The sequence below is a fragment of the Fistularia commersonii genome, chromosome 29 (assembly GCF_037954325.1).
Source record: "Fistularia commersonii isolate RoL2024-O1a breed Wild chromosome 29, RoL_Fcom_v1.0, whole genome shotgun sequence".
Lineage (NCBI taxonomy): Eukaryota > Metazoa > Chordata > Actinopteri > Syngnathiformes > Fistulariidae > Fistularia > Fistularia commersonii.
In genome coordinates this window covers 11,089,633-11,110,714 of record NC_141312.1, presented here as the reverse complement: position 1 = coordinate 11,110,714, position 21,082 = coordinate 11,089,633, and the positions used below count along the sequence as shown (strand labels likewise).

General features: G+C 38.3%; 1 protein-coding gene across 21 annotated transcripts in view; it reads left to right on the top strand.

Annotated features, from left to right (window-relative positions):
- Nucleotides 1-19,083, top strand: part of rapgef6 (Rap guanine nucleotide exchange factor (GEF) 6) — a 126,911-nt gene extending 107,828 nt beyond the window's left edge. For 4 of the 21 annotated variants that reach the window (XM_086177547.1, XM_086177543.1, XM_086177561.1 and 1 more), the window contains 14 exons: nucleotides 452-692; nucleotides 3,267-3,434; nucleotides 3,523-3,738; nucleotides 4,952-5,163; nucleotides 5,348-5,471; nucleotides 6,557-6,580; nucleotides 8,270-8,490; nucleotides 8,750-8,923; nucleotides 9,102-9,251; nucleotides 9,829-9,948; nucleotides 10,689-10,980; nucleotides 12,652-13,193; nucleotides 14,032-14,388; nucleotides 15,819-19,083. In XM_086177547.1, coding sequence (XP_086033673.1) covers nucleotides 452-692; nucleotides 3,267-3,434; nucleotides 3,523-3,738; nucleotides 4,952-5,163; nucleotides 5,348-5,471; nucleotides 6,557-6,580; nucleotides 8,270-8,490; nucleotides 8,750-8,923; nucleotides 9,102-9,251; nucleotides 9,829-9,948; nucleotides 10,689-10,980; nucleotides 12,652-13,193; nucleotides 14,032-14,388; nucleotides 15,819-15,841 — 2,864 coding nt within the window. In that variant the 3' untranslated portion in view covers nucleotides 15,842-19,083. The remainder of the gene's footprint in view (nucleotides 1-451; nucleotides 693-3,266; nucleotides 3,435-3,522; nucleotides 3,739-4,951; nucleotides 5,164-5,347; nucleotides 5,472-6,556; nucleotides 6,581-8,269; nucleotides 8,491-8,749; nucleotides 8,924-9,101; nucleotides 9,252-9,828; nucleotides 9,949-10,688; nucleotides 10,981-12,651; nucleotides 13,194-14,031; nucleotides 14,389-15,818) is intronic. The other 17 variants (XM_086177557.1, XM_086177553.1, XM_086177563.1 and 14 more) reach the window with 9 other exon arrangements.
- The last annotated feature ends 1,999 nt before the right edge of the window (nucleotides 19,084-21,082 follow it).

The window sequence follows — 21,082 nt, the reverse complement described above, 5'->3', positions numbered from 1 at the left end:
GTAGTACATATTGAGTATTGGAAATCTTAAGAATAAGAATAAGAATAAGAACAACTTTATTAATCCCGAAGGAAATTGCTGTGCCAGAGTTACAGAAAATATAACAGTAATAGATAATAAAAGAAAGGCAGAATTAGAAATAAAAATAAACTATAAACTATAAAGTGTCTCAGTGAAACTATAAAGTGTCTTAGTGAGCAGTGATAAAACTATAAGGGGTTTGACAGATAATTTAAACATAAGGGCTTGATCAAATATCTTTGTAGAGTTTCAGTCGCCGTTGCCCATGTCAAAGAGCAAACTGAAAACTTTTTTGAAAAAATGTTTTCAGGTTAGATTTTTTGCAAATTCTACCAGTTGATTCAAGATTTTTATTCCTAGCCACTGCACTTGTGAAAGCTTTTTTCCACGTTATAAAGTAATATAACATTTTGTTCTTTTCAACCCTCAGACATCCCAGACCAGGTGATCCGAGTGTTCAAGGCAGATCAGCAAAGCTGCTACATTATCATCAGTAAGGACACGACTGCCAAGGATGTGGTTGCGCACTCTGTCAATGAGTTTGGTCTTCTCGCAGCTCCGGAGACCCACTCTCTGTGTGAGGTATCAGTTAGTCCAGAGGGAGTCATTAAACAGCGACGCCTGCCAGATCAACTGTCTAAACTCGCTGATCGTATTCAGCTGAATGGCAGGTAAGCCATACTCGACTTCAATTTGTGTCAAATATTATTCCGAGACACTCTAAACATCATGGAAGGCTATATAATACAGACTTCCATTTCTGTTGAATTCACCTTTTACCCAAGTGTGTGTGACATGGGTGCCCCTGTTAAAGCAACATATGGAGAGAACACACATCCTTAAACTACATTCTAGGACAGACCCGGGCATTTTACAGCCCGCGGGCCACATCGGGCCCGCGGGCTTTTTTATCTGGCCCGCCAAACTATTTTCTTTGAATATTTTTATCAGTATTTTCAATCAATATTGAATTTAAAAAACGCTGTTTTTTTCTTTTGTTTAATTGTGTGTGGATGATTTCACGCAAAAATAATATTGGTACATTTATATGATCATTATGTTTAAATCGCAATTTTCATTTTGTGCAATTTACATGATAACCTGTCATCCCACATATAAAAATTAAATAAGAAATGTGGCCAGGCAGTCAAAATAATTGCCCACCCCTGTTCTAGAACCACTTTTTACCACAATTAATATATGGGATGGGTATGATATATTTGAGATTCTCGGGTAACACCTGTGCAGTAGAACAATTTGAGACTCTCCCGTCAACCATCATGTAATGAAAGTTTTAACTGCACAAATATGAAGACATGCAATGCTGAATGAAGCCCAAAATATAAGGCAATCGAAGAAATTTACTACCCACTTTTTGCACTTCACATTATTGCCACACAGTGCTGTTTTATTCCACAATAGTAAACATTATTGTATTCCAACCATGAGCTTTTTGATCAATTATTGAATAATATCTTTTCACATGTATCATTAATTTTGTTGCAGCTTTGCAGTTTTTACAGAAATGTGCATAAACAATATAATGTAAAACAGTATTTTTTGTATACTGATTCAATTTAGTTGTCTGATTAATGAAAAATTGCTTCCTCAGTGAAAGACCCTTGAGTGAAACTTACTAGGATCTGTGTTTTCAGTTACAGCTTTTGGAACTGTGTCCAGCATTAGCAAAGATAACTCATAAGTATGCGGGAATATTTTGGTTGCTGTTCCGAACAGGACAGAGGGCATTTTTAATGGTCATTGAAAATAAAATTGGATGCAGTTAAAGGGCGATTGTAATATTTGAAAAATTCTTGATAGATTGTTGCTTTAATTCTAGAAATGTGATATAATTACTACAGTGTGGAAACATAGTCAAGACTATGCCTGTTAAACATGTTTTCCATATCTTACCTTCAAAAGGCAAACTTTTGAGCCTTTTTCTTATTCTTAATGGCTCTTTGTCTGTGGTTCATCCTCTTGTTTCGAATCCATACCCCTCTCTTTTTTTGTCCCTTTTGGTTGCTCAGTCCTCTAACTAGGTTAGCATGAATACTTCATCGTCTTGTGGTGGTGGAGGGCTTGATAGACAACATGGCATGTCTGGAATAATTTATAGATACACACAACCTGAGTGGCTGCCACAAAGACAGAGACGGGTTATTACAGACCTTTGCTTTATTTTTGGCCACACTTTTTCACATCACCATTTAGATATTATATGTGTTTAATAAGAAACACTTAGACACAACTACCGGCACACAAATCAATTGCAAGAAAGTCAAAAATGTATGTATTCGGTTGAACAAATTAAGAATCACACCGGGATGGATATATAACACACATGCCCCCTTAATTTTTTATTTGGTAATTTTTTATACATGGATCAAGTTGTGTCAGCAGTGTGAGAAATTTGTTTTGTTGTTTCCTGTATTTTTATCAAAAGATGTAGAAAAATAGATCTTTCTTCTATTCTTTCTCATCTTCTTCACCTTATTAAGATTACAGAGGTGTTACATTTGTACACAACCCGTTTACACATCAGTTTTAGTAACAGGGGAGGCTGCTGAGAGTAAACATAGGTTTATGACATACCAGCCACTCCCTTAGGGCATCTCTGTCTCTGTGTTCTACGGAATTGGATGGTACTGATTCACAGCACTACGCAGGTGGCATCCCTGCCAACTCTTTTTTTTTCTCTTTAATTCTTTTTTTCATTCATTATGTATGATACTCCTGGAGCTAAGGGGTACATTGAGCTGGCACCTACGACTGAAATTCACAAGGTTTATGTGGCATTTTGTAACTGTGAAAGGTTACAGCTGTTCTAAATAGTAAATCCCTTTTAGCAGGTTGCCAAATTTTGTGCCTAGTACCTGTGGCTTTATGTCACTAAAGCATAAAAAATATTTTATTCTTTCATTTTATATGCTGCAAAGTGAATGCTGTTTCAGTCACTGGAATGATATCCTAAAATTTATAGCCCATGACTTTTCTTGTTTATTTTTTTTGTTTTGTGATATTCAGACTTTGTGTTTTAATTTTATTTTATTTATTTTTTGATTGAGATTGAAAAGTCTCAGAATTTGTCACTCTAGTCAAATGTCAAATTATTTTTTAACATTATCTCATTACATTATTGTCATAATCATTACTGTAAAAGAAAACTTAATGTTTCCGAGCAGATAAGTATTTTGTTTAATGCTGTTTTTCAAGCATCTGTGTCATATGTATTTCTGCTGCAGGTACTACCTGAAGAACAATATGGAAACAGAGACGCTGTGCTCAGACGAAGATGCACAAGACCTCTTGAGAGAAAGTCAAATATCACTGCTGCAGCTTAGCACCATGGAGGTTGCTGCCCAGCTCTCCATGAGAGACTTTGAGCTCTTCAGGAACATAGAGTCAACAGAGTATGGTGTTTCCTAAACCTTTAAATGTGATCAGTTTGTGTATTATGTGTATCCTAACTTCTTTCCGTATTTTTCCATTTTTTTTAAGGTACGTGGACGACTTGTTCAAACTTGACTCCTCAATTGGAAGTCGCAATCTGAAACAGTTTGAAGAGCTAATCAACCAGGAAACCTTCTGGGTTGCCACAGAAATCTTAAAGGAGCCCAATGCCCTGAAGAGAATGAAGACCATCAAACATTTCATCAAGATTGCCCTGCATTGCAGAGAGTGCAAGAATTTTAACTCAATGTTTGCTATTATCAGGTAAGAACTTTGTAATAAAAACTCATATATTTAACTTAAAAAACAAGATTATGAATGCCAAAATAAAATGGAACAATAGAACAATTTGAGCACTTGGGTCTCTTTCGACTTTGAGAGTCATTTTGAATTCTTGATTCTAAATATGGATTATTATCCAAGTACCAGAATGTTGGAAGAGCTGAAGGCAGGATTTTAATTCCCCAAAAGGAAGCAACTGTTGAATTTTGCGATTGAACTGATGCAAAGGCATGAAAAATGTATCTTGGATTTTTGGGGGACAGAAGCGGTCCTGTGTTTGAAATACCTTTAAATTGGTTATAGCACTACCGGACCCGTGATTGAACACATTTGCTAAACTTGAGCTTTGATCGAAGATGACACAACACTTTTGCAAGGCTGTGTCCCTGAGATGGACAGAAAAGTCTTCCCATTCTCAGCAATACAGGGATTCTATGCTAACTTCTATTAAGGAAATAGCACATAGAAGTATTTGGATATTTGTGACCCCCTAATTCTCTGATTAACAGCATGATGCCCAGAGACATATGCTCTCTAATTCAATTTCTTTTGCACATATTAAAGTAATTTGCAAGTTTTCCAGCTGCAGTATTCCAGAGGGTGTTCTGTGCTCTTCACAGCCTTCCCATGTGTAGCTGGAGTGAAGTAACATCATGTTCTGGAAGAGGAAATTATCAGAATGATAGATTATGATGATCAATAGAGGATCAATAGAAGACATCTTATAATGCAGTGCAGTAAAGAAATATGTATCTATTTTAGTGTCATGTAATAGTATTTAACACACTATCATTAAAGCGGTGAGCTGAAATTGTAAATGAGGATCATTAAACAAAAAAAATATAGAATTATAAATTTGAAAAGTAATTGTGAAACACCGTCTTCCGACTTTCATGACAACCACAGAAAAGATAACAAGTTTGCACTTCAAAACATTCCTGCGGTCATAAATATCATGAGTGATTCAAATTTATACAGATGATTGTTAATTATATCTTGTTATATTTATATCTTTTACATCACTCTCTACATATATACGTGTATATATATATATATATATATATATATATATATATATATATATATATATATATATATATAGTAGCACAGTAGCCTTTGTCTTTTTCACCTTCTTTTGCTCCTTCTCCACTCACTTTCAAATGTACATATACATTTTTTTCCTCCCTCACATTAGTGGTCTTAACTTGGCACCTGTGGCTCGGCTGAGGAGCTCTTGGGAAAAATTGCCTAGCAAATACGAAAAGCTTTTTGGGGACCTGCAGGACCTCTTTGACCCATCCAGGAACATGGCCAAGTACCGCAACGTGCTAAGCAGCCAGAGCATGCAGCCACCCATCATCCCACTTTTCCCAGTCGTCAAGAAGGACCTCACGTTTTTGCATGAAGGTAAATTTGCGAATTGGTCTGTTTAGTAACATGAGCTTTTCATATGGGGTCAATGCAAGAAGCAATCCAGAACAAGGGCACTTTTACTTTGAATTTCCTCCTGCAAATGTCCTGAAGAGATAAGTCATTTTTCTCTGCTGAAACTCTGGCGGCTGGTCTTCATAGTCATGTTTCTCCTCACCAGGCAATGACTCTACTGTGGATGGTCTTGTCAACTTCGAGAAGCTGAGAATGATAGCCAAAGAAATCAGACATGTGGTGCGGATGACCTCAGCCAATATGGACCCGGCTCTTATGTTTAGACAGAGGTTTGTTGTTCTAATGCTACAAGTACAAAAAAACTCTTGTTAAGATTAATAATAATCAATTATCTGAAAGTTCTAAATTTAGAGTACTCAACATCATGCCTCTATGTAATCTGTCACAAAAAAGGACTGATTTGCTTGATCACACCTGCCTCGAACTCAGATGCTCCCTTTGGAAATTTAGTGAAATAAAAGTCATTTGAGTAAGTCTTCAGTGCAGAAATCAAAACAAGACATCTATAGTACATTTTTTTAACTTTCAATAATATAACTGTTAACAGGAGAGTCTAGTGAGCAGCAAAGCACAACTTCCCTCCAATGTATGCCTCTCTGAGACTCCCTCCTGTTTATCAAATCAAAATATAAAATTTAAGTGAAAGAGGAGTGACCGCTAAATCGCTAGATTCTTTAGAAGAATTTTGCGAAACAAAAGTGTTCTGTGGAAGATAAGAAATGCAGGCAAAAAGGGAATTGCCATCACAAATTTCCTCTCGGGGATCAATTAAGTATTAATTCATATCATACATCCACTATGCAACATGGATTCGTCATAAAAAGGAATCAGGCTTAAGGTGTGGTTCGATCATTTCCCATTCACCTCCTATCTAGTTCATGGCTCTTGGTGTTTTAATTGCACTCCTTACCTGGAATGGAATGATACAAGAGCACAAAGCATGGATCCACCGGAACTGGAGGTAGAAAAGATGCAGTGTATCTCACTGAGTCCATGTCAGTGCCTGTCACTGCTGCAGTGCATGACTGCCCCCTGCAGACCCTCACTTTGTACCACAAGCTTGAGTAGATACTTAAAAGCCTTCAACTTTGTATCACTTGTTAAACTAAACAGCTTTACCATAAGACACTGAAAAAAAACACCTAACCTGTTTTCATGATGAACAGGCCCCATATACATACTGTTCAGGTTGATATGGGGGAGATGTTATCTGTGTGCTGTCCTCCCATCTCAACCATCTCAATCATTTTCTGTTTGTTTGTGGTGGCATGACATCTACATAGTCATGTCTCCTCCTCCCCGCTGACCCTTGAAATTGTCTTTACGCTTCAATCTTCACACCTCTTGCTTGCAGGAAGAAGAGGTGGAAAAGTTTAGGGTAAGTTTATCCTGGTACCGGTTTCACCAAAATTTCGGTTTGAACGAGCAAAAAATTAATTCACCGTGCATCCCCCCCCCCCCCCCCCCCTTTGTTGCCCATCACAGTAAGCTGCATGACAACTCCCCCCTTCAGTGTGAGCCTTCATGAATGTGCTTGTGTCTCATAGCTCATCCATTTACAAGCTCTCTTCACCCAAGCCATGCTGAAGTCCACCACTGACCCATTAATTGTTGCCATCTTCATGACAATTCATGCTGGCTTCTCATAATACTTTGAACTATAGATGCAGGGTTTTGAGCAATATATTTGAGGTTCAGGTTCTGCACTTTTTTCCTATCCATTGATACTCCCTCAGAAAGAGTCAAGAAGGTATTTGAACATGTTTGATGTCCCTGACAGGTCTGACTGCTTAACACAAATCATAATCAAGAGGGAGAATTCTACAGCAGTCTCTCAAATAACTTGCAAAGACAGAGGACAAGCATACTTATCTCCTATTTTTTAGTTTTTACACATAGATTTTAATATTGATAAAGCATTTTAACGAATAAGCTTTCAAATAAATCTCTGAATGTACGAGATGGGTGTCACCATGGTGTCCAAAGAAAAGGTTACCATCCTGTTTTTGATCTTTAGTAAACTAAATGGGGTGGCACGGTGGCGCAGTGGTTAGTGTTTCGGCCTCACAGCACGAAGGACTCTGGTTTGATTCTTGTGAATTGGAAAAAATTGCCATGAGTGAATGGTTGTCTGTTTGTGCACGTGGCCATGCGATTGACTGGCGACCAGTCCAGGGTGTACCCCACCTCTCGCCTGATGACAGCTGGCACAGGCTCCAGCATCCCCCGCAACCCTGAGTGCAGGATAAGTGTCAGACGATAGATGGATAAACCAAATGATTTTTTTCATCTAAGATAAATTTGTTTCATCATGAAAAAATTATCACATTAAGCAATAAACATTGACAGTCTTGTACATTTGGGGCGCAGGTTGCATAAATAGGAACAAAGTAAAATAACAATCAACAGACATCGCAGAGTTTTCAGGTTCTGTTGTGTTGTTTACATGTAAAAATGTAAGAAAGAGCGTGTAATGTAAATTGTGAGAAAATAAAAGAATAAAGGTAAACTTTGAAATAAATCCAGAAACACTTAAGCTCAGGCTCAATATTTGTTTTATATGTGCATCCTTGGCTAATTGTATGGATATCTTGTTTCCTAACCCTTTTTACCTCCATCTGACAGAATGCTCTACTGTTCTGTACTGTGATAGCATGGCATAACCAGAACTCTCTCCCAGTTGCATGGTCATGTTTTGAGATGCTATGCTCCAACACAAAGACAAATATACAGATTTTATTGTTGAAAAGCTTTGCAATTAGAAATAATCTTAACTACTCCATCATGAATTTAATGTGATTTTCATTTTTTTTATTGTATATTTATTCTTTTAATTCCTCTTGCATACTCTCTTTCTTCTTTGAATTATTTTATTTCCTTTAACCTCTCTACCACTTCATTCTTTAATTTTTTTTTGTCTTCTTATCCATGACTCCCCCCCTTGATCACCTATAATTTACTTAATTTATCCCATTCTTTTTTTTTTTATTCATATTTTTCTCTCTTTCTCATCTGACTCTACCTCATTGTGTTTCTAAATGTTCTTTTATTCCTACTCCCCCCCCAGGTCTTTGAGTCAGGGAAGCACCAACTCTAACATGCTGGATGTGCAGGGTGGTGCCCACAAGAAGAGAGTTCGCCGCAGCTCGCTTCTCAATGCTAAGAAATTGTATGAAGATGCTCAAATGGCCAGAAAGGTGAAGCAGTACCTCTCGAACCTGAGCGTGGAGATAGACGAGGAAAAACATCAGATAATGTCCCTGCAGTGTGAGCCAGCCTACAGCACCTGTGAGTTGAGTCCAAAAAGAACACAAGGATGTACAGAAAACCTTCCACATCGTACAAAGAGTAGCCAATTAGCAATGTCTGACATAAGTGTCCTCTCATACAGCATCTTTGTTGTTAAAATTAAAAAAATGGAAAATGAACATTTCTGTTTTAATGTAAGTTAGTGAGTTGACATACTGTTTGTATGCAAGGTTTGAAAGTACACTGCTTCTAATATTCTGTTTCTCCTTAATCTATTTCTTCTATCCTGTTTCTGAAGTGTCCAAGAACTTGAGTGAGAGACGATCTACCAAGTCTGACATGTCTCCGGTGTCTCTACGGTCTGCACTGCCCTCAGGGAAAACCCAAAACAGGGTGTCACAAGTACTTCAGGTCCAAGTTCCTTTATACCCCTTGAGAAAAAAAAGTACCACAAAGGACATCGGCCTTTCTAGTGAGTACACTTTTAGCTCTAGATAACCATCCCAGTTCACTTTATAAATCTTTTTGCCTTGGTTTCAAATAGTAGCCAGTATTTATTTCAGAATCTATTTTTGAATAGCGTCAGACCATTTACATAAATGTAGTGGCATTTGTTTCTCTGAAATCCCTTATGAAACGTTTTCCTTCAGCAGACTCAAATTCACCCCAGGTGGTGAAGAAGCCCCCTGTGCATTCAGCAGATGAGTGGAACTCTAAGAGACCCTCTGAAGACACCGTGTCGAGCATCTCCTCCCTTCACTCCAGCCCGGCTGTGTCACCGCAGGGCTCTCCACGCAAAGGTCTGTGTCAGAAACTGTTTTAAACGACTTCACACTGTTTTAGTGAAAGAGTGGCTTTCAGGTTCAAGAAAAAATATCTCAAGTAAATACACTGCTCCAAAAAATAAAGGGAACACTTAAAAAACACATCCTAGATCTAAATGAATGAAATATTCTTATGAAATACTTTGCTCTTTACACAGTTGAATGTGCTGACAACAAAATCACACAAAAATGATCAATGGAAATCAATTGTATCAACCCATGGAGGTCTGGATTAGGAATCACACTCAAAATTAAAGTGTAAAAACAAACTCCAGGCTGATCCAACTTTGATGTAATGTCCTTAAAACAAGTCAAAATGAATCTGTGTTGCTTCCAGAGTGGACACTATGATTTCACAGAAGTGTGATTGACTTGGAGTTACATTGTGTTGTTCAAGTGTTCCCTTTATTTTTTTGAGCAGTATATTAACAAGCATAAATGCAGTCTAAATTCACAAGTTTTATATATTTTTGCGATTGCATGTGAGACGGTAAATGACGTTTTCAGACAACCAAATTATTCCGTATTGATTAAGATATCTCCTGTTTTTCAGTAGGAGGTGTGGCCAAACCCCAGAACTCGAGCCAGATCAACCTTTCGGGATCTTCATCGTCGCTGACCAGTGATGCAAGCACAAAGGCTGGCACCATCAGCTTGCGGAGTTATGGCATAGGTGGGTCTCCCTTCCACAAGAGGATTTCTCTGAGGGCCAAAAACACACCAAAGAGTGTAGGAAAGGGAAAATGAGGAGCGACACAAAGCTGAAAAAGACAACACGATTAGGCAGGAGGTGGTTTGGAAAGAAATCAATCCATCACAACAAAAGGGAGGAATATCCAAGCGGCAGAAAGGCCAGAGGTCAAAGTCATATGTAGCTAATATCCCAGAATTCAGAAATAGGCCCTTGTTTGCAAAAATCCACACAGATTCATCTTTGGCGCATCACTGGATTTCGTCCTTACCTCCCACCCTCAAAACTGTCACCTCTGCTGAGATGCGAGTTCGAGAACCAAGCAAGCAGCATCCCCCATTAGGGCAAGGTTGATATTAAAAATTAAAAGAAGGCAATGTTGTGTATTAGAGTGTATGTAAGGTGTTGATGAATGAGTGGTGCAACATTATTTCAAGAATTCCGTGTCAAAATAAGTCTTATTTTTTTTGGTTTGTCTTAGGTGCTCTTTGTTCAGCACACACCCAGGCTAGTTTCTCATTTTATTGATGCATAACTGCTCAGACAGGGCTACATGGATCTTAAATTAAAACACTGATTTACAATTTGGATAAGAGTCATTAGGAATAACGTTACCAGTTGCACCGCAAATTTGACTTTCCTCTCGTAAATGTTTTTCTATCCAAAATCATCGTCATCTTTATTTTACCTCACTCTCACATATGACCCCTGTATCTTTCCAGGTTGTGCTCTGCTCCCCACTAGTAAGGTGGACAACTTATCGGATTCGAGCCACAGCGAGATCTCTTCCCGCTCCAGCATCTGTTCGGTTGACTCCATGCCTGCCCCCGTGCCTGACGACCGCTGCAATAGCAGCGGCAGCATCGGTAGAACCTGTCCTGCCACCGTCACAGTGACTCCAGTTACTGCTGCGTCGTTAATTAGTACAACGACGACGACAACTGCTCCAATTATGGAGAGCAAAGCAGGAACAAATGCGCACTGCAACGCTGATTACAACCAACCCAGCACAAGGTAAATTCAAATGTGTCTCTTCCATTTCGGTAAAGGAGGAAAGAATGCATCTATGGTTTTTGTTTTTGCTTTGAAATAAGATATTAAGCTATTGTCGAAAGTGTTTACTAGTGTTGCACTTTGGCCTCAACACATAATTCATTCCTATCAGTATGCTTAGAATTGATTTAAACATAGTCTTCTTCAGTTGTATTAAACTTTCTTACAATTCTCTTGCCAAACAATTGCAATAATGTGATTAATGTGATTTATAGAAACCAAGCTTTTGGTGTCAGTCCTTCAGAAATCTTAGCCAAGACCTGAATCCAATGTGGGTGGTCATCAGTCTCAACTAGTTGGGGTAGGAAGAGAGAAGGACAGAAAGATAGAAAGCAAGAGTATGATGTGCAAGGGATGGTATGAGGGTTGCGAAAGTTAGTTATAAAGCTTGTACAAATGATTACTCTTTTGCACAGATGCATGAATTCATCATGACTTTGATGCAGGGAAACTGATATGGCACTAATTTAAACTCTTGTTTTTTTATCTACACCAAGGGGTGTTGAAGGACAGAAATTGAATATTTTGCCTCAAAATCAGCAAATTTTTCCTTGTCAAGTCATTTTGTTTTAAGTGAACTTCTCACATCAAGTGCTTTCTGCTGCACAACATTGTGAAATGTTTTGATCTAGATAAAGAAAGCATGTAGCTTTATAAATAAAAATAGAAAGCACAGGTTTTCAAAAAACATATTTATGGTGCGAGTGAGACCCATTGCACTTAATCCTGTCTTTTTCTCCCAGCTGGGCAACACTTAAAGCTTATCCTTATTAAACTCTGACGAAAAGAGCCATAAAGATGCCAGCTTTTTTATTAGCACGCCAAACTTTGCACCCCCCAACTCAATTCCTTTTCCCCTTTAACAGAACAGCAGTTTTCACATACATATTTCTTTAAACCTGTCCAAGTAACTGGCACACAGCTTTTAATGTCACCTTTTTGTTTATTGTTCTTTTGTAATCATGCCATTCTGTCTAGTAAAAAGGAGAAAAAAAACTATTATATGCTGTATTGTAGGCTGCTTCTCTGATATTATACTTCCTCTGCAGCTTTAATTATATAGAGCTCAGTTTTATCGAGTTGCTTGTTTGTCATCTAAAATGAAGTCCATGAATCAGCCAACGGTTAATGAAAACGTGCTTTGTTTTTGTGAATAGGAAAACCCTATGCATGTTGGTGGTTAAAAAAGAGTAGGGTGACTCTGGACAAGAGAAAGAACTCAGTTTTGGGAAAAGATGCACATTTTAAGCTGTTTTCATTTTTCTTACATTTGGTGCTTTGACTCACTAACCTTCATGTCCGCTTTGAATAACTTTTTAAAATATTTTTATGTTGCATACTTTGACATTTCTTTTTTATTTTTATTTATCATACACACAATCTCTACTTATTCGGACAAGTCTTGCTAGAAATATATTTATTTTGGCATTTTATATCGGTCTTTATAGAGAATAAAGGTAGAAGTTAGCTCAAAACCTGTGAGCGCCTGTCTGGTGTGGAGTTCATTTTTTTGTTTAATTTAATTTTTTTTTTTCGGGGAAACATTTTGAGCTGGTGCGAGTTGTGCAACCTGAGCAGCCCTTGTTTCACTCCATTACAATCATCCATCTGTTCTCTTTCTTTGTGATTCAGCTATTTGTCAGCACCTCGGGGCTACATTACGCGAGCCTCCACTTTTACCTCCTCCATCTCAACAGAAGAGCTGGCCCGGGACCTCACCTCTCTTGACTCTGTGGTTGATAGCGGCCGAGGTAGTTGGACCTCCTGCTCCTCCAACTCTCACGACTCTTTCCAGAGTCTCCCCCCCTCCTCTTGCCGGCCCTGGGACAACGGTATCCATGGACATCCACTCTCTCTTTCTTACGCCCACCTGGGTGTCTTCAAGCACACGCAGCTCGCTGGGCCCATTGAGGAGGTAGAAGCAGCAGGCCATATTTGGGAAAATGAGGACACCAAGCATCACTCCAGAGACCCCTGTGCAGAGCAGTCCAATCAGTTGAGGCAGAGCTGGGCATCGTCCAGCTCGTTGTCCGACACATACGAGGGCAATTATGGGACAATTAAACGGAGGAACACTTCGGAGCATCCCTCCTCACCTACCAATGAAGAGGGAGGACAAAGCCCGGACCCTGCGTATAAAACGGTGACATCAAGCACAGAGAAAGGCCTGATAGGTGAGGGTTTGCAAGGGTTGATGAAGCCATGGGTCAAAAGTACTCCCTTACCCTAAGAATTTTTCCAGTTACATTTGTCACATGGCAGCCTATAATCTAAACTTTGAAATTAAAAATCAAAATAGTGCACACAGTTTACATTACTCTCTTACGTTCAGTAAAGGTTGTTGTGTACTGTACAATGTCTATCTCAAAAGAATTGAGCACCTCATCAAAGACCTCAGACTGGCCTTCTTTTGTCCAAATTGTGGAGTTGAGTACGGAGCATTGAAAAAGTAGGAAAAACCCGTGAGGTCCTAATTCTTTACAGTTCATTATCAACAAAAATGTCGCTTTATTATTATTTCCAATCACAAATGGAGAAATATTGATTTCTTTCCTAGGAAACCACTAAAATGCTAGATCTTATCACATCTTTCTTACCATATACTATATGATTATACTTAACTGAAAATATCATTGCCTCCTTGGTTTTGGAAAGTTAATGGGACTAAGTATATTTTGTTACTATTAGATGGTTCATCTGGCTATGAATGTGTCGATAATTCAACGACAACATTTACAAGTGTTGGCTCTAGCATGGTGTGTTCCTGCATGCTAAATTCATCTCATTTGTTCTATTTTGTTGCTTTAACTCATTTAGTGGCATTTTAAATACTGTGTTGTGACAGTTAACTACCACTTTGATTTGATTTTTCCATTATTTTCTTTTGTTTTCCTTCCCACTCAAAAACTTGACATTCCTCCCTTCTTCCCCCAAATCCCATCTCATCCTTCACTACCCTCCCCCACATCCTTTATTTCCATCTCTTTTACTTTGATCCACATCTCCATCTAGTTTACTGTATCACTTCCCCTGCCAAGGATGAGCGTTACCGAGCTCCTCCTCCCACCCCTCCAGGCTACCAGGGTCTGGCTCTAGGGGATGTGAAAGACGGAAAAGTAAGCAGTCCCGGTGGTCTACAGCCACGGCTTCCCCACCTCAGACCACCAGACTACAGCGTGGCCCTACAAAGAAGCAAACTCCTGCAGAGCCCTGGAGCGGCCAGCAGTCTGGCTGAAGCTCGAAGGCTTGCGAGTAACCATCACCTTCACCGCAAGGAGGCCAGAACGTCCAGCTCCTTGCAGGGCCAGGGCTTCTCCTCATCTGACGGTACCTGCCATCCCCAACAAGAGTTGGCGGACAGTGAGGATGGTATGTTCCCGTGGATTTTGAAACGAATCGATTCTTTAATTTGTTTTTAACTGCCTCTCTTAAATTTTCCTTTGTTTGCGTCACATGTTTGAGGTCCGGCTATTCACAGGTTGGTGCTGTATGTCATTTGATATTCCCCAAAATGAAGGTTAATTTGAAAGTTGGAAAATTATTTTGTTGCAAGCATTTCTACAAAAAATTCGAAACCTCAAGAATTTGCCCGATAATAATTATTATATTCAAATTTTAGGTACAGGCAGCATAGTGGCGCAGTAGTTTGCTATTCTGCATCACAGCAAGAAGGTTCCGGGTTCCATTCTGACAGAACTCCCTTTCTGTGTGTTCTGGATGTTCTCCCTGTGTCTGTGTGGGTTTCCTCCAGGCTCCATTTCCTCCTAAAGTCTAATTACATGACGTAGGCTCATCGGAGATACTAAATTGCCCAAACATGTGAATGAGAGAAGGAATGGGTATCTTTGTCTATAAGTGGCCCTGTGATTGGTCCAGGGTGTACACCACCTCTTGCCCAATGACAGCTGGGATAAGCTCAAGCACTCCCCGCAACCTTGAGAGCAGGATGCAGGCCTGGCCAACCTGTGGCTCCTGAGCCGCATTGGAGCTCTTACGTTCATGTCGACTTTTGTGTTTGTGTGTTTTTTACTTGTGCAATCACATGCCGCTCTAGTGTTCTCCGCGCACAGCAAAAAAAACCACACAAATACAAGAATCGACATGAACATAAGAGCCGCATGTGGCTTGGGAGCCACAGGTTGGCCAGGCCTGCCAGGATGGATAAATGACGTTTTTGATAAGCCTGTTTTGTGCACTTAACAGAGATAGTGGGGAGCACCACTATTTAATCTGGCATAAAATCTGGTTAGGGCATAAAACATTTGACAACTCCTCATTACATATTTTTGAAAGAATTCTTTTAAGTAACAACACAAGGGAAACCTAGTTTTATTCTCTTTAGATGCCAGACTGAGTCATAGGCTTTCTATTTGCTGAGTTATTATTGATTTACTTAATTTGAAGTCTGTGTACTTTGTGCCAAAATCTTTCTTTTTAATCCACAATAAGGAGGTGTAAAGAAAAATTGTTCTTTTCTTATATTAGTCGTATTAGTCCTTTCAGCTCGAGATGCTCTCAAATAAGCATTATTTTCAAAATCAATCAAAAAAAATGGGTATTAAGAGGGGATTGGGATAAAACAATCAGATGTGTTTTAATCAAAATAACAGCGTTTTGTGTTAATTTTTTCTGTTTTGGGGGAGGTTGTGTCTCATGCATCATTTGCAAGAAGAATCAGCAGTTTTTCAGTACACAGCAGCTCAGATAAAAAGCTTGGTATTTCCTAGCTTATGTTTAGTGTCATCAGTTTCAGAGACTCTGCAACCAACCAAACATTGTTTACTTCTGTCCTTTTCCAGATGAACAGGTGTCAGCAGTGTGAAGACTTGGGCCGCACACTCACACATGATGTTGTCTACAGTGGCAGCCCGCCATCACATGTGGCACCGTTGGCCCATCCCGCCCAAATCTCTGACACTGTGAAACACCAGTGTACCCTCTGACCAGACCGAAGTCATATAGCTTCCACTCCACCACCCAGACTTATTTAATGAATTCTTTTTAAGCCTGATCCCTATGATAAAAGCTCTGGTGAAGTCACAATAACGTGGACGGACAGACATAAGGTAACAATTATGCCTCAGACGAAAATGGTTAGTTTCCATGGAAACAGGCCATTGTTTACCTCCATTCTGCATTTTAATCTTTTGTGTATAAAGGCGTTTTATGCCATAACTACAGTTTTATCGTTCAGATTATTTTTATTTTCATCTGAGCGTTGCAAAGTTTTTATGTGAGAATAATCAGGCAAAGCCGAGAAAGGCATAATTTTGATGGGGGATCTTTTTTTTTTTCTTGTAAATGGTGTTCAGATTAAATGAAGATGAATGTAAGTAGCTGTAAAGGGGTCAAAAAATACTGCCGTTATATCGTCAATCCTTCATGGGTGTCATTTAAATACCCCTCCTCTTGACCAATATTGTTGAATTACATAGATACCCTGCACAAAACACCCAAAACCAAAATATAGCCTATTTTGTATTTTTCACATCAGATGACAGAAATGAAAAAATGTGGTTTTGTGTTTAGCACTTATTGTAAAATGACACTCCAGGTATGTGCGTGCCTATTTGTCACGCTGCTTTCTGCCTGGCCACCTTTCCTGTTGCTTCTTTGCTCTGACACCAGGTACTTCTCAGCAGCATTCTGCCTATTGGACGTTCTCAAAGTCTAACCTTTTTAAAGAGCTGAAGAACAAATGCCTTGCTGCTTCTTGTAGAATATAATACCTGGTGTTGATTTACTGAAGCAGCTATAATAAGATAATAAATTAACATCGTGTTACACCACATGCATGCACACCCTCACACACATACGTACACACTCAGACATTTGCTGGTGTGTAAGACAAAGACAGTGTTTACACTCGCTCTTATTTTGTTTACAGTGTTAGTTAGACTAGTCGTCGATGGAATTACAAGCTGAAATGTCATATGCTTCAAGTTCACTTGACCCTGTAAATTTGTTATAATGCAGATGCACCATAAACTTTGATCATATACTCACTGTGTACCTCTTTCATTGCGGGTTTGTGTTTTATTTAAAGAAAATTAGATAAATAATGTACTTTACTGCCTTGGCTTGCATCCCCATTTCTTGTTTCATTTTGTAAAATATTTAAAAAGTTTTGCTTGAGATTATTTGTATGTATTGAAACAGTCTAATTTGTAAATTCTGCAAAAATATTTTGCCATAAACAGGAAGTGGTCTTTATTTGTCTTATCTGCAGTACAGCAGTAGTGTAACTGGAATTAGAACTTCTATTCTTTTGCTGTCTGTCATGTGGTCTAAGATGCCTCTGATTTTTTTTGCCACTCAAAGACTTGAAATAATTAATTTTAATATATACAAGGTATACATATATGTGTGTATACACATTTACATATGTATGCGCTTGTACTCTATCTATCTATCTATCTATCTATCTATCTATCTATCTATCTGTGCGCGTGTGTGCGCGCATGTGTATGTATGTATACATATATATATGTATGTATGTATGTATGTTTTTAATTTACCATGAATCAATGTTGAATCATGTATAGATAAGAGAGAAAGTGTCCTCTATAAAGGCTATTTTTGAATATTTTGTTACAAGAGAAAAAAAAAACAAAGGTTGTGTTTGCTGTTTCTGCTGTTATTCAAGAATTCTTCAAAGGAGTTTCTATGAGTTCTGAGTGTTCATGATTAGTTTTTTTTCCTGGCACAGTCTGTTGTTGGTGTCATTTATGCTTGATCGTTAAGTGTAATAATAACTGCGCGCGTGTGTGTGTTTGTGTGTGTTTAATTATGTTTGCAAGGAATCCCACTCTGATCCACAGCCTGGGTTTTCATAACGGAATGGCCCGCAGCTAGTAACTTGGCTCCCGCCTACAGAGAGCTGTAATTCTCACTTGGCTTGGCTCAACCTCTGGACAAGTGAAAGGACGTAAAACTATTGTGTCCTTGTGTCCTAAGTGAAAACAAGCCCTGCTACGCTGCCATGTTTGCTACTGAATCCCTGCCTTGTTCTCAGACCTGTCCAGTCAGCAGATATTGAATACTATCCACCATACCCATCAGCCTTTTTTTTTTTTTTTTTTTTACTATTTTGAACAAAACTTTGCGACAGGCTCACTCTTTTTTGCACAACTCCATTCCTCATGCTAAAAGAATGCACAAGTCAGTATTAAATCCTTTCATGGATTGTTGGAACATTGTAGTTCATTTACATATCTTGGCCCGAACATCGAGAGAGAATTTTTGTATAATATTAGCAGTGTTAATTGTTGAATCGCAGGATTGTTGGTTGAAAATGCTGGGTTTTTTTTTGTTTGTTTTTAGCTTCAAATTGTTGCACAGAAATTTAAAACTCATTGCCTTTTCTTTGAAAACCAAAGAGGGGAGTTTGTCCTCATTTTGACACTCTTGTTTATTTTCATTCTTTGTTTTTTTTTTTTTCCTGGGATGAATTCTATTCCCTTCCCCTTTGTCCACACAGCTTGTACATTTTTCACACGTACGCTTTTTAGCATGAAAACTAAACTGGAGACTCACAACTCGCTTACAGCTTTTCTGATTGTAATTTAGTATGTTGAGATTGTCATGTTACCCCAAAATGCAATAAGATAGATGTGAATGTTTTGGGTTTTTTTTTTTTTTTTTTCAACATTTTCTGTTTTTTTTTGGCATTACAGCAGAAATGCACAATAAGCTTAAACATGGTGAGTGTGCTGCACAATCTGTACAAAGAGTTATTAACTTGATCTATTGCTTAAAATTTGCTCTTGTCTCACACTTCTCATAGCTATTGTAACTTATGTCTTTTAGAAAGACAACATGGTTTTGCTCGTAGGCTTTTTATGTATTTTTTACGAGTGATTGTAAATAGTTATATTTTTGTTTAAGAGAATGTTTAAAAAGGAAAATTACCTTTTATTTCTCAAAGTCTACTGATATGAATTTGGAAAACAAATAAAATGTTAAAAGCCAGACTGATTCTATATCTCTTATTCATGCGTGATGTTCTGTATTTGCAGATTTTATGGTCTATAAAACAACACAGTCATTTTGATTCTCTGACATTTAATTTCAGGTTTTCTTTTTTCGTTTTATTTTTTAGTTGCTTTGGCTCAGGAGTTTGCCCACAGCTATCTTGGACTTTTTGTTTACTCAGTTCTTTTATGGCATCAGTCTTCCATGAAGCATAAAACAACACTGCTCATTTTACGAATAGCGCCTCATGATTGAGTGACAAAATAAGTGGAGATCTTATGACTTCCTTGTTTGTATCTTAAAATTAACTGGTGAACTTGGAAATATACAACCAAAGTGTTTTTGTGATTAAATCTTTTACAGGAGAAGCAAAAGTGAACATTTGAAAAAACAAACACTGACTGTTCACAATATTGTCATCCGAGGTTTACATCAGAGATCTGTATTTGACTCATAGGAGCTAATGTCATAATCAGACAAAATTCAAAAAGGGCTAAATCAGGTTGGGTCATACCTCCTGTCTCCAATAATGTGGTTGTTTCACTAGCTTGTAAAATAACACTTTTTTTAGTCTATAAATCTTCACTGAAAGGAGGAGAAACCTTTGTCAAGGTGCCCACAGTTTCATACTTACTGCGCCCCGGCATTCTGCTGCGATCAGCTTTATATCACATCTGGTCAGATAGCAAGCATCACACTGAGTTTCAAGGTCGGACCCCTTTTATCGCTCATTAATGGTTTACTGTCACACAGAGCTGTAAGAACACAACCAGGGTGATGATGTTATAAAAGATGATTTACAATGAACCCTGCACACGTCTAACAAAATAGTAAAGTAGCTTGGCAAAGAAATTTGGTTGAACCTTTTTTCAAGTGTCAAAGAAAAAACAAAATACAAATAGTCAGATGTCATAGTTTCCAAAAACAAAAATGGATTGGGGTGCAATAGATTCCCTGAGGTCATAAATTAAAATTGCTGATGCTAAAACCAAAGCTAAAATTTCAGTTAATGTTTTGATACTAGATATTTTATCCTAAATGGTGTTATTTGAATAATGATTTATTAGGAATGGATATGTCAAGGGCTAGACATACCAAACCTTTAATATAAATTAGCATGTAATGGACAGCCATTGGAAGTAAACTCTTAATGCACCACGTAAAAACTTCGAGCTGATTTTGTTTTCTTTCAAGTGTCACAAGTTGGAATGACAGGAGCTACTTCTTAAAGTGATGGTCTGTAATGTCACAAACTTGACTTCAATCAGATACCTGAAAATACGCAACCGCAAACTGATACTGATACAGACACTTTATATCTTTGAAAGCAGCTTACGGTTGAAGCAGGGTAGAACGGCACATCATAAATCCAAACCCCTTCCTGTGAGAGATTAGCATTATTATTAGATTGGTGGAAAAAATAGGTGTTTCTTCAAGGTCTGAGAAACCTTGGTTTTAATTCTCAGCTAGAGGTACTGTGATTCTCTGCTTTTGAAGGCGCTTGCTTTGAATTGCCTTTCCAATCTGGTGGCTAAGGACAAATAACTGAAACCTTGGGAGATCTGACTTCAGAGTATGACTGATCTCTGCCCTCGATCAGGTTTTGGTTTTTATACTCGGATATCAGATCTATTCGGATAAGGAAAAATGTTCAGTCAGTATTATTCAAAATGAGACCGATGATAAAATGTATACCATTGTTCATACGAATACAAAGCTCTCAGTCACTCCCTATTCTCCTTATTTACACAAATTACATAATAAAACGATCTATCTTAGATTAGATATCCTAATTTACTGAGAGATAACACTCAAAATGGTTCATTTGAAACTGACCTGGGCACAATCTGAGCTGCTGTTTAAGGACACTATGTTCTTGATGTGAGATGAAGTTAAATGATGTTTAATGGAAATGGGTGTTCTGGGCAGTTTGGGAGTAGAGGTTGAAACTTGGGTGGGGGCATTTTAACCAGCATGTTCAAAGAGTCCCAGCCTTACCACTTCAGAGAGAATATTCCAGGGCAAGGAGAGAAGTGAAAGTTCGTCTCAGAGTGGGAAACGACTTAATCATATTACACACAGCTTCAAT